Here is a 13248-nt window from a genome sequence, read left to right on the forward strand (position 1 = left end):
ATGATGATGATCATGAAGCTTCGGATCAAGTTGCTACTGAACTTCGTAGGTCCACAAGGACACGTTCCGCGCCAGAGTGGTACGGCAACCCAGTCCTGGAAATCATGTTGTTAGACAACGGTGAACCTTCGAACTATGAAGAAGCGATGGCGGGCCCGGATTCCGACAAATGGCTAGAAGCCATGAAATCCGAGATAGGATCCATGTATGAAAACGAAGTATGGACTTTGACTGACTTGCCCGATGATCGGCGAGCCATAGAAAACAAATGGATCTTTAAGAAGAAGACAGACGCGGATGGTAATGTGACCATCTATAAGGCTCGACTTGTCGCTAAGGGTTATCGACGAGTTCAAGGGGTTGACTACGATGAGACTTTCTCACCCGTAGCGAAGCTGAAGTCCGTCCGAATCATGTTAGCAATTGCCGCATACTATGATTATGAGATATGGCAGATGGACGTCAAAAACGGCATTCCTTAACGGCTTCCTTAAGGAAGAGTTGTATATGATGCAGCCGGAAGGTTTTGTCGATCCTAAGAATGCTAACAAAGTATGCAAGCTCCAGCGCTCAATCTATGGGCTGGTGCAAGCATCTCGGAGTTGGAACATTCGCTTTGATGAGATGATCAAAGCGTTTGGGTTTACACAGACTTATGGAGAAGCCTGTGTTTACAAGAAAGTGAGTGGGAGCTCTGTAGCATTTCTCATATTATATGTGGATGACATACTATTGATGGGAAATGATATAGAATTCTTGGAAAGTATAAAGGCCTATTTGAATAAGTGTTTTTCAATGAAGGACCTTGGAGAAGCTGCTTATATATTAGGCATCAAGATCTATAGAGATAGATCAAGACGCCTCATTGGTCTTTCACAGAGTACATACCTTGACAAGATATTGAAGAAGTTCAATATGGATCAGTCCAAGAAGGGGTTCTTGCCTGTATTGCAAGGTGTGCAATTGAGCACGGCTCAATGCCCGACCACGGCAGAAGATATAGAAAAGATGAGTGTCATCCCCTATGCCTCGGCCATAGGGTCTATTATGTATGCCATGCTGTGTACCAGACCTGATGTAAACCTTGCCGTGAGTTTGGTAGGAAGGTACCAAAGTAATCCCGGCATGGAACACTGGACAGCGGTCAAGAATATCCTGAAGTACTGAAGAGGACTAAGGATATGTTTCTCGTTTATGGAGGTGACGAAGAGCTCGTCGTAAAGGGTTACGTCGACGCTAGCTTCGACACAGATCTGGATGACTCGAAGTCACAAACCGGATACGTGTATATTTTGAATGGAGGAGCAGTAAGCTGGTGCAGTTGCAAGCAAAGCGTCGTGGCGGGATCTACATGTGAAGCGGAGTACATGGCAGCCTCGGAGGCAGCACAGGAAGCAGTCTGGATGAAGGAGTTCATTACCGACCTAGGGGTGATTCCCAATGCGTCGGGCCCGATGACTCTCTTCTGTGACAACACTGGAGCTATTGCCCTTGCGAAGGAGCCCAGGTTTCACAGGAAGACCAGGCATATCAAGCGTCGCTTCAACTCCATTCGTGAAAGTGTTCAAAATGGAGACATAGATATTTGTAAAGTACATACGGACCTGAATGTAGCAGATCCGTTGACTAAACCTCTCCCTAGAGCAAAACATGATCAACACCAGGACGCAATGGGTGTTCGATTCATCACAATGTAACTAGATTATTGACTCTAGTGCAAGTGGGAGACTGTTGGAAATATGCCCTAGAGGCAATAATAAATGGTTATTATTATATTTCTTTGTTCATGGTAATTGTCTATTATTCATGCTATAATTGTATTATCCGGAAATCGTAATACATGTGTGAATACATAGACCACAACGTGTCCCTAGTAAGCCTCTAGTTGACTAGCTCGTTGATCAACAGATAGTCATGGTTTCCTGACTATGGACATTGGATGTCATTGATAACGGGATCACATCATTAGGAGAATGATGTGATGGACAAGACCCAATCCTAAGCATAGCATAAAGATCGTGTAGTTTCGTTTGCTAGAGCTTTTCCAATGTCAAGTATCTTTTCCTTAGACCATGAGATCGTGCAACTCCCGGATACCGTAGGAGTGCTTTGGGTGTGCCAAACGTCACAACGTAACTGGGTGACTATAAAGGTGCACTACGGGTATCTCCGAAAGTGTCTGTTGGGTTGGCACGGATCGAGACTGGGATTTGTCACTCCATATGACGGAGAGGTATCTCTGGGCCCACTCGGTAATGCATCATCATAATGAGCTCAATGTGACTAAGGCGTTAGTCACGGGATCATGCATTGCGGTACGAGTAAAGAGACTTGCCGGTAACGAGATTGAACAAGGTATTGGGATACCGACGATCGAATCTCGGGCAAGTAACATATCGATTGACAAAGGGAATTGTATACGGGATTGACTGAATCCTCGACATCGTGGTTCATCCGATGAGATCATCGTGGAACATGTGGGAGCCAACATGGGTATCCAGATCCCGCTGTTGGTTATTGACCGGAGAGGCGTCTCGGTCATGTGTGCATGTCTCCCGAACCCATAGGGTCTACACACTTAAGGTTCGATGACGCTAGGGTTGTAGAGATATATGTATGCGGAAACCCGAAAGTTGTTCGGAGTCCCGTATGAGATCCCGGACGTCACGAGGAGTTCCGGAATGGTCCGGAGGTAAAGAATTATATATGGGAAGTCCAGTTTCGGCCACCGGGAAAGTTTCGGGGGTTACCGGTATTGTACCGGGACCACCGGAAGGGTCCCGGGGGTCCACCGGGTGGGGCCACCTATCCCGGAGGGCCCCATGGGCTGAAAGTGGAAGGGAACCAGCCCTTAGTGGGCTGGGGCGCCCCCCTTGGGCATCCCCCTGCGCCTAGGGTTGGGAACCCTAGGGTTGGGGGGCGCCCCCCTTTGGCTTGTGGGGGAAGCCAACCCCTTCCCCCCTTTGGCCGCCGCCCCCCCCCCTTGAGATCCCATCTCCAGGGCCGGCGCCCCCCCCCCCAGGGGGCCTATATAAAGGGGGGAGGGAGGGCAGCAACTTGACAGCCTTGGGCGCCTCCCTCCTCCCCTGCAACACCTCTTTCTCTCGTATAAGCTCGGCGAAGCCCTGCCGGCATCCCGCTACATCCACCACCACGCCGTCGTGCTGCTGGATCTCCATCAACCTCTCCTTCCCCCTTGCTGGATCAAGAAGGAGGAGACGTCGCTGCACCGTACGTGTGTTGAACGCGGAGGTGCCGTCCGTTCGGCACTCGGTCATCGGTGATTTGGATCACGGCGAGTACGACTCCGTCATCCACGTTCATTGGAACGCTTCCGCTCGCGATCTACAAGGGTATGTAGATGCACTCCTTTCCCCTTGTTGCTAGTATACTCCATAGATGCATCTTGGTGAGCGGAGGAAAATTTTAAAATTATGCTACGATTCCCAACATGTAGCAATAACTAGTACCCCATTGTTGGTTCAACAACAGTGCCTAGAAATTTAACTAGAGCACTGCCTGTGAAAAAGAGGAAGCAAAGCCAGATCGCTGTTGTACTTGAGGATTACATGGATTTTCGGAAGAAAAAATCTGCAAAACTGGTTGACGAGTTGAAGGAATCAAAGCCAGATGACATGTTCTCAATTGGAAACTGTGTGGCTGCGCTAGAACCAATGGAAGATCTATCAGTTGCAGAAAAAGCAAAGGCACTGCGGCTTTTCAAATGCCCAATGAATCGAGAAATATTCATCAATACCAAGGATCCAAATCTTCGGCTTTATTGGTTGAAGGAGGAGATTTCTGAGATGTAGAGAGCATAAGGTGTGTAAGCAGTTCACCTTCTTGTTTTTTGTATAATCATTCAAGTTCTTCCGTTTTGTACCAAGCTAAAGAACTATGGGTTGAGCATATGTAATCTTGATAATTGCTTTGGGTTTAAACTCTATGAACCAGTGTTTTTTTCAGTTCATCATCTCTGTCCATTTTGACTTTATTCATACACCATTGAATTGATCTGTTGTTGTCTTAGCTTCAAGCTTGATTTGAAAAGCGTGTATTAGTGACAAAGCAATGAAAACATGAATCAATGTATTGTTAAGGTTTTGAGTTTTCCTGTAGATTATTGTCAGAGAGGACAACATTTTATTATGTGTGCATCTGTTTCTTTGCGAAACATGCATGTAAATAAAAATATGTGCTTATATATAGTTTTAAACGTGATATTAAGTAGCAAGAACACTGTTCTTTCTTGTTTTGCAGGTTTACTAAAGCTATCCGATAAAAATGTTCAAAGAAGTTGATGGTGGAAGTTTCAGTAGAGTAACTATTTCAACAACAAACATTTTGCTATGGACCAGTCAGACATGGGCATTTTTTATGGAACAACATGATTATTATTGCTGGATTTCTAGCCGTAGTTTGTATTTTTGATGTTAAAACCATGATTAGCACACCTCAGTAGTGCTATGTTATTTGTGCGAATCAATATGTATAACTTGTGGTTAGCGTCTGTCAATGGGTTGAAGTGTTATTTTGCTGATTATCTGTGTGTTTCATGTTTTTTCCTTAAAATTCCTGAATTATTCTCTAGTACTTTGTGTCATTCCTGATTTTTTTTTCAAGGAAATATACATAAATTTTGATTACTTCTGAATTGGTATCATGTTTCTGTAAAGAAACCGAGTCATTTTCATGATTCCTGAATATTACAATTTTGTTTACACTTTTTATGGACGTGATCTCCACCCCTCCTCCCTGTTGACCAAACTGGCATGGTAATCTCCCCGTGGTGTGGGAGAGGCCATGGAAATCCCCCCGAGGGGGATTAGAGCCCTGGGATAATCGGCCCTTGAAACCAAACGAGGCCTCAGAGAAGGCCGCTGCTCTATCGAATCACAACCTGTCGGCCCACGAGGCCCATGGCCTAGCCTGCTCTACGAGCCGGAGGACTTCCGAGTGAATAAAGGGAGGCCGAGCGAACACTCGTCGATCCCCACCACTTCACAGGCTCACGCTCGCCGAGGAAACGCACGCCCGCCCCCCCGAGAGCCGATAGCCGGCAGCCGACGGCGAGGGAGCACCGGCTTGGCCCACCCGCCGGCGGCCGGGTATGGCGGGGCAGCCGCCGCAGGGCCCGGAGGACGACTTCCTCGACCAGTTCTTCTCCCTCACCAACTCCCTCTCCGCCGCCGGCCGCCCCTCCGGCGACCAGCCCTTCTCCCTCGCCCTCAGCCTCGACGCCGCCTCGGACGCCTCCGGCAGCAGGGGCGGCATCGGCGACGACGCCGGCAACGCCGCGGTGAGCGCCCCCTCCGCTTTCCCCCCCTTTTTTCCTCCGCCTTTTGCGCTGGCTCTCGCCCAACACAAAGAAACGCGCGTGCCGTGGGTTATCTTATCGCTTGCCTCTGCAGGAGCGGGACGGCGTGCAGCTCCCCGGCCTCTTCCCGCCGGTGTTCGGCGGTGGCCTCCAGCCGCCGCACCTTCGCCCCAGCCACCCTCCCCCACAGGTACGATTCTGCTGGCAAATTGTGCGTTTTTCAGCTTTGAATTTTCAGAATTTGTGCTAGCTGCGTCATATCCGGTGGCCTGTTGTGGGTTTCAGATGTTCCACGCGCAGCAGCCGAAGCAGGGCGGGCCGGCTGGAGGGCCGCAGCCGCCGGCGCCGAGGCCGAAGGTGCGGGCGCGTCGCGGTCAGGCGACTGATCCCCACAGCATCGCGGAGAGGGTAATGGAATTCATTCATTCTGTTAAAACTTGTGTTGATTACGCACTCTGCCTACCCTAGGTCATTACTCGTTACTGTGCATCCATGCTGTTACCAAATCAAAGGCCTGGGGTCATGCTTTGCTTGCACAGTGTCAGTCTGTGACCAAGCAATCAACTCTAACTTGACACCGAAGCGACAAGGTTCCTGTATTCAATTGCATCAATTCACTTGCTGTACAAGTCATCACATGCTTTAAAAATGGTTTGGCGTTAGCCAAATGATGGGCAGTCATTCGGCAGACGCATCTGGCGTTTTCTCTAAGGCTCACTAAGTCACGTATTGCCATGTGGTTGTAGTACGCTAGATGTCTGCATGCTACCTTTGACTACTCATATGTCATTTTGCAATAATCCTGTTACTCACTGAATGTTATGTGATTACTAAGTAACTAACTTTAAGGTTCGCCGCCCTTTCTAAACTTAATTATTAAATATCTCTAGCAGTTGTATGATTGTGTTTGTATGTCAGGCTGTATTCTCCCACTCTGTATTTTTTTAAGCCTATTTTACGATTCTGGTAGGTGTTTATTCAGGAGTATTCTGAACCATACTTGTTCCAATGCAGCTAAGAAGAGAGAGGATAGCGGAAAGGATGAGGGCCCTACAGGAATTGGTCCCCAATACGAACAAGGTAATCATTCTTAGTTATACTTGTAGATGTTATCATATGGGTGAAGACTTCTGTAGTTCACATGCCTGCCATTGAGACCTCACAGAATTTCAGCAAGTGGTCTGGGGTCATGATGTGCTGAAAATACTATATTATCTTTGTGCTTCTTTATTTTGACCAATAACTTTTCAGCTCCAAAAAGATATTATTTTCTATCACGCTCCATAAGCTTTGTATATGCCTTCCTTTTGAGTTAATCTAGTGAGTACCCTGGTAATTATATATATATTTTATTTTTTTGAAGAACAATACATGCACAATCGCCACATACAGAGTATTTAATATGTAACATCCAAATATGACAACTAGAAGAAATTCTGAGTCTCCTTTTGAACTACATGCAGACAGATAGGGCAGTTATGCTAGATGAGATCCTGGATTATGTGAAGTTCCTTAGGCTTCAAGTAAAGGTAAGGTTCACTATGCTATTGGATATGAACTGCCAACAACCATTGTGATTTTAGTTTGATGGAACCTTGATTCCCTGATGTTAGGTGTTAAGCATGAGCAGATTGGGTGGTGCTGGTGCTGTTGCACAGCTGGTTTCTGACATTCCACTTTCAGTTAAGGTAAACTTGCCAAAAACTGACTATGGACTAATATAGCATTGTGCGCTATTACCTTCTTCTATTTTACTGCATTTCAATTGAGGTAGGCTTATAGTAAAACCGTAGTACTGATTGATCTTTTATTTGGTTCCATATGTTGCATGTAATTCTTGAAATGTTTTTCCTTGGCTTCTTCCACCTACTTCTCTTTTCTTTCTTTTCCATGGTGGAAGTTGCTAGATGTACTGCTGGTTGGGAAAGCACCACCTGTGGTGCCATGAATATACCAATCAAAGTACACTTTTGTCTTGGTTTATTATACTGAGCATGGCTATAAAAAGTACAGTATGCAGTTTAGGTTTCCCCTGCAATAACCATTCCCCTTCCTTTACTCCTTCAGAAATTGGCTATCAACATCCTTTTTATTTTAATCTTCTTGCTTTCTTCTTTCTGGGCAGTGGTGCTGAAGGCAGAATCCATTCAGCACCTTATTTCCATTATTGACTTTTTTTATGTCACACTCTGTTCGTCCTTCTTGTTAAAAATCATTTATACTTATTGCTATCAGAGGCCCGTTAGAGCACCTGAGACATCCCAGAATTTGCTCCATGATAGTTATAACATAGTGTGCATCATTCTTTCTTGATCAATTGTACCTTGACTTGAAGAATAAATCTGTCTGGGAGTCCTTTTCCATCTCTAAATTGCCATATCTTTCGGTTGTTGAACTTTTATCTTGCTTTAATTTCGTTAGGGGGAAGCAAGCGATGGTGGGAGCAAACAGCAGATATGGGAAAAGTGGTCAACGGATGGCACGGAAAAACAGGTTGCGAAGCTGATGGACGAGGACATCGGTGCCGCAATGCAATTTCTCCAATCAAAGGCTCTCTGCATGATGCCAGTCTCCCTTGCCATGGCTATCTATGACACACAACATTCACAGGACGGCCAACCAGTGAAGCCTGAACCCAACAACACTGCCTAGTATAGTAACAGCAGCTGCAACACCCATCCCCGCAGCTGCTAGTAGGCATGCATGAACCTGTTATCAAAGTGTTAAGATAAAAACTGCTGGTTCTGATCCACTAACTACAAGGAGGCAGGAAAAGACCTAAAGGATCCTCTCCACTGGAAGTTGTATCGACGGTATATGATGTCACCTACTACCCCTTTTCCATCTTTTGTTCAAAGGTACTTTTAATTTTCAAGGATATGGTAAGCAATAACCTGATCATGCTCCTACATCTTTCAATACCCCTATGAGTGTGAGTGATGCGGAGAGCTACAAAAGAGTCTTGGCCTGCTCTCATTTTGTTTCTTTTCGGGTCTGTAGTGCACCAGCCATACACTTTGTGGTGGGGGCTGCTTTTCCGGTAGTGGGTGTTTGGGCTAATCAAAAAGGGATTGATTGATGTATGCGTGTGTCTGCAGCCCGCGCAAAACGGTTGACAAAATTTGAACACGAGATGAAACGGGAGGCGGTGTCCGATGGTGATGTTCCTTCTCATCACCATTTCTCCAAAGTGGAGACGTAGGCTCTGGTCAACTGAGGCTGAGCGTGCGTTAGTGGGTCTGATATCTGTATGCACTACCATTTTTCTATCTCCGTCGACCGAGTCATGCTATAGATAAGAACTTCCATATAAAGTTTTCTCTTCTATTAATGATCAGTCCATAAAAGCCATCATCTATTTTTCTGTAATGGCCTACTTCCCCAGATCTCCTTTGCCGACTGATGCGTGGGCAACAGCTGTGCTGTACTGTTCACTGCCGTAACCGCAAGGTTTTCTTGAGATTGTGGACTGTTTGTGGGAATCTACAGCCTGGACGATCGAATGATTTTGTGTGACTTGTTTGTTTGCATCATTGCATGTCACTGTAAATAGCTCACTGACTTGATACGTGGTCGTGTGCTGTTACTAGTTCATAGGTTGTGAGATGACCATACACAGACTTTATCAATACCTTGCCAAGCTTCTTTCTCACTTTGTTGGACAAAAGTCGGGTTTGCCTTTTCCATGCTGCTAGCAAAGATCTTTTAGAGAGACCTGGTTGTCGGGTTTCCTGTCGAAGGAATTTACCCAGGATCTTTGTTTTTCGAAAAGTTGGATTGTTCGGCGCAACAGCTTAGCTGGAACTAACCCATTCTGCTAAAAAGGGCCTGGGACTTCGAAAGTCATATTCTGCTCAAATATTGTTACCTGGGGCTTCTATTTCTACCTGGCTGAAATATTGGGTTTCAGTCAGTAAAGATTGTTATTTCCATACAGCTGTGGGAGTGCTGTATGTTGTGCTGCCATTTGCTCACAGAAAACAGCCTCCCTGCCTTGTTATTCTTGTGGTCCAATTGGCCTGATCAGACCATCTCTCTGATGATATACCGCAGTCCTTTGTCCCGACTCTTCCTGAACCCATATTGTGTTCATGTCTTTCTGTAGCCGTATAATGAAGAAAGAATGGAACTTCTGTCGATCAACACAGTTGCTGACTATACAGTCTAGATGTTGTTCGTGTTTCAGGTAGCCAGTCTCATATTCGACGTGACGCGTGTTTTGTCTTACTTCGTCGTAAGATATGCTATATATCATTTCGCGGTACCGGATGCTCAATGTTGTTCTTGCCTTAGCGCAAGTATATAAACACAGGAGTATATTCCAGCGTGGCTGTGTTTTTTCTTTCTTCATTCCCCTTTTCAGATCTGGTTCCTGTTGGTGTTTAAAGCAGTTTCTTGACAATCGTATCTCAAAAATAAATAAAAAAGATATTTGCCTAGAGTGATTTGGGTGCCCTGTTTTCTGTTCCGAACACGCGGAGGAGACCTACGAACCAGCTACCTAACTCAGTGAGCAACAGCACTGGCTTTGCGAGGACAATGATCGAGCTATATCTTCACAATCTCATGGGATGTGTGATAACATCCACTGCTGCCGCCATGCCGGTTATTCTTGTGCCCACCTTCTTCATGACAACAAACATCTCGGTTCGGCACAATACGAGTGCACCCCGCCATGGACGCCAACGGCGGGTTCAGACCATGCTTTACCACGTGGAGTACGTCGTCGGCAACCCCAACCTGGTACAAAATGTTTCAGACCATGCTTGACTTGAGCACAATCGCTTCATCCATCATGGTATTGGAGGCCAAGTTAGTGGTGTTGTTAATGTGATGTCATAATAAAATGAAACCTCCTTTCAGCCCCTTAGGGTCGCTACTGTTGCGCCACGCAAAGCATTCGGCCTCCGTTTAAAGAAAAAACATGCGCTTAATCCATCCTTGTTTGGATTTAGTTTTCCAGAAATTGGAGGTAAGGGCAATAATCACCATTGCAGAACACGCTGGAACTTGCATCGTCTCGGCACGTACGTTCTGCCTTCTATCCCACATGTACCTGTTGTTTGGACATTCAAACTTACTTCCGAAATATAGGTTTGCCGTCTGGCCATTGAAATTTTTGAACATGTCCAAAATTCTCGGGAGCGCGTGTCCAGAACTTCTAGGGACATTGCTTTTTCAACAATCGATTTTTTTCAGCCCGCCTACTCTCTCTCCTTTGTGCGAAAATCTTGAGACAAATCCATAGGGGTTATTGAGTGAAACCTTGATCATCTTTTGCAATGATTCATTCTAATGACATGTGCAAGTCTTGTTACTCTTGGATGGTGTGTGTGTGCCTCCTTGGTGCTTAGAGTCGCTTGGAAGCCTTCAACCCTTGAAGAAGGCTAGTAAAGCTTTCTTCTGCCGATGCAATTCATTTGATGGAAATATGTGTCATGCTCTAATGTAGGCATAATGCACGTTCGAGCATGCTAGATAAGAGATGGGACGGCTAGGAACTGGTGTTGCCTATGTTAATGTAAATAAAATTGAAATATTTGTTGGATCTCAACTATCAAGTTAGATATCTTCAACCATTCAATGTTGTAAAGTTCCTCTCATTTAGTATGAGATCGCTTCACACCACAACCTTGTGGTGTAAGAAGTCTGTGAAGGCTATAAATCGTCTACTTATTGTGCAGATTTACCCCCAAGTGAGCATGAACTTAATTTGTGTATTAGCTCAAGGAGGGATAGGTGGACCTTGGTGGTTGAGGTCATTGTGACCTTACTACTTTGCGTTTGAACCACCTTCAATGAGGAGGTAGGCTTGCACTAACAATTTGAGCCTCGAGATATAAGTCTTGTATGTGTGCATTGTGATCCATGACTCAATCTCTTTTTTCGCTGGTCAAATGAGCATATATTAATTAAACTGGCTCATTTTAACAAAAGATACATAGATAACTAGGACAATATCCCATTTGGCCATCAGATGAGCAGCCCCGTTACCAGCCCATTGAATGTGCTCAATTCAATGATCTCAACCTTGCAAGAGGCTCTTCGTCTCCTCTTCTAGCGACATGACTGTAGATCTATTGACAATATCTTGCATTGGAAAGTCCACTGCTTGCAAATAACCAAGCTCAATGATAATAGGTTTCTCCATTCACTGAAGTGCAATGGAGATGCCTTCCAGGCAAGCTGCAAACTCCGCTTGTAGAGGTGATGTGCAACAACGAAGATAGCGACATGATGAGAAATGATAACACATATCTCATCCTGAAGCACCATGCCTATACCCCCAGTGGACTCGTTCTCCATGAAAGCTCATCGATGTTCAATTTCGCCGTCCCTGACTGTGGTTTTCTACAGCCCCCCCCCCCCCACACACACACACTGATCTTGTCGGACCAGACATGGGACTCGATGGCGGAGTTTGGTTCCCGAGTGCATTCACCATCTTGCCTTTGGCGAAGTCAACATTGGGTTCTGCTTGATGCGTATGAGGGATTCAATTGAGCTGTTCAGAAACCTCGTTGAGTTCTCAGTTGGTTGTGTTGGTTTATGATGTGTGACTTCATTTATGCAATGCCGAATGCACTAGGATGTCATGAGGATGACCATCTGCATAGTGTTTGTGCATGTATCCAATAGATGAAGCAACCATTCAGAGCCATTGTGTTGGATGTTCTGGACCTCGGGTAGTAGCCAGTGTTGGAAATATGCCCTAGAGGCAATAATAAAATGGTTATTATTATATTTCCTTGTTCATGATAATTGTCTATTATTCATGCTATAATTGTGTTATCCGGAAATCGTAATACATGTGTGAATACATAGACCACAACATGTCCCTAGTGAGCCTCTAGTTGACTAGCTCGTTGATCAATAAATGGTTACGGCCTGACCATGGACATTGGATGTCGTTGGTAACGGGATCACATCATTAGGAGAATGATGTGATGGACAAGACCCAATCCTAAGCATAGCACAAGATCGTGTAGTTCGTCTGCTAAAGCTTTTCTAATGTCAAGTATCATTTCCTTAGACCATGATATTGTGCAACTCCCGGATATCGTAGGAATGCTTTGGGCGTGCCAAACGTCACAACGTAACTGGGTGGCTATAAAGGTGCACTACGGGTATCTCCGAAAGTGTCTGTTGGGTTGGCACGAATCGAGACTGGGATTTGTCACTCCGTGTGACGGAGAGGTATCTCTGGGCCCACTCGGTAGGACATCATCATAATGAGCTCAATGTGACCAAGGAGTTGATCACGGGATGATGTGTTACGAACGAGTAAAGAGACTTGCCGGTAACGAGATTGAACAAGGTATAGGGATACCGACGATCGAATCTCGGGCAAGCATCATACCGGTAGGCAAAGGGAATTGTGTACGGGATTGATTGAATCCCCGACATCGTGGTTCATCCGATGAGATCATCATGGAACATGTGGGAGCCAACATGGGTATCCAGATCCCGCTGTTGGTTATTGGCCGGAGAGATGTCTCGGTCATGTCTACATGCCTCCCGAACCCGTAGGGTCTACACACTTAAGGTTCGATGATGCTAGGGTTATAGGGAAAGTTTGTTCGTGGTTACCGAATGTTGTTCGGAGTCCCGGACGTCACGAGGAGTTCCGGAATTGTCCGGGGATAAAGATTTATATATGGGAAGTCCTTATTCGATCGCCGGAAGTGTTCGGGGGTTTATCGGTATTGTACCGGGACAACCGAAAGGGTTCCGGGGGTCCACCGGGAGGGTCCACCTGCCCCGGAGGGCCCTATGGGCTGAATATGGAGGGGAACCAGCCCCTAGGTGGGCTGGGCGCCAAACCCCCCTAGGGCCCATGCGCCTAGGGTTGGGGGGAAACCCTAAAGGGGGCGCCCCCCTTGGCTTGGGGGGCAAGCCTCCCCCCTTGGCCGCCGCCCCCCCCCCCTCTA

General features: G+C 46.1%; 1 protein-coding gene across 1 annotated transcript; it reads left to right on the forward strand.

Annotated features, from left to right (window-relative positions):
- The first annotated feature begins 4993 nt into the window (after positions 1 to 4993).
- On the forward strand, positions 4994 to 8224 carry LOC123123218 (transcription factor UNE12). Its single transcript, XM_044543687.1, has 7 exons — positions 4994 to 5299; positions 5412 to 5507; positions 5603 to 5725; positions 6332 to 6397; positions 6781 to 6846; positions 6931 to 7005; positions 7739 to 8224. Exons 1-7 carry the CDS (start codon positions 5111 to 5113, stop codon positions 7967 to 7969), a joined length of 846 nt encoding a protein of 281 aa, XP_044399622.1. The 5' UTR covers positions 4994 to 5110; the 3' UTR covers positions 7970 to 8224.
- The last annotated feature ends 5024 nt before the right edge of the window (positions 8225 to 13248 follow it).

The sequence above is a fragment of the Triticum aestivum genome, chromosome 5D (genome assembly GCF_018294505.1).
Source record: "Triticum aestivum cultivar Chinese Spring chromosome 5D, IWGSC CS RefSeq v2.1, whole genome shotgun sequence".
Classification (NCBI taxonomy): Eukaryota; Viridiplantae; Streptophyta; class Magnoliopsida; order Poales; family Poaceae; genus Triticum; species Triticum aestivum.

Bases quoted from the DNA above. Each gene is read 5' to 3' on its own strand.
- LOC123123218 (XM_044543687.1), top strand. From the start codon at position 5,111: ATGGCGGGGCAGCCGCCGCAGGGCCCGGAGGACGACTTCCTCGACCAG. The intron at 5,508-5,602 runs GTACGATTCTGC...TGTGGGTTTCAG, and splicing joins CCAGCCACCCTCCCCCACAG to ATGTTCCACGCGCAGCAGCC. The intron at 6,847-6,930 runs GTAAGGTTCACT...CCCTGATGTTAG, and splicing joins TCCTTAGGCTTCAAGTAAAG to GTGTTAAGCATGAGCAGATT.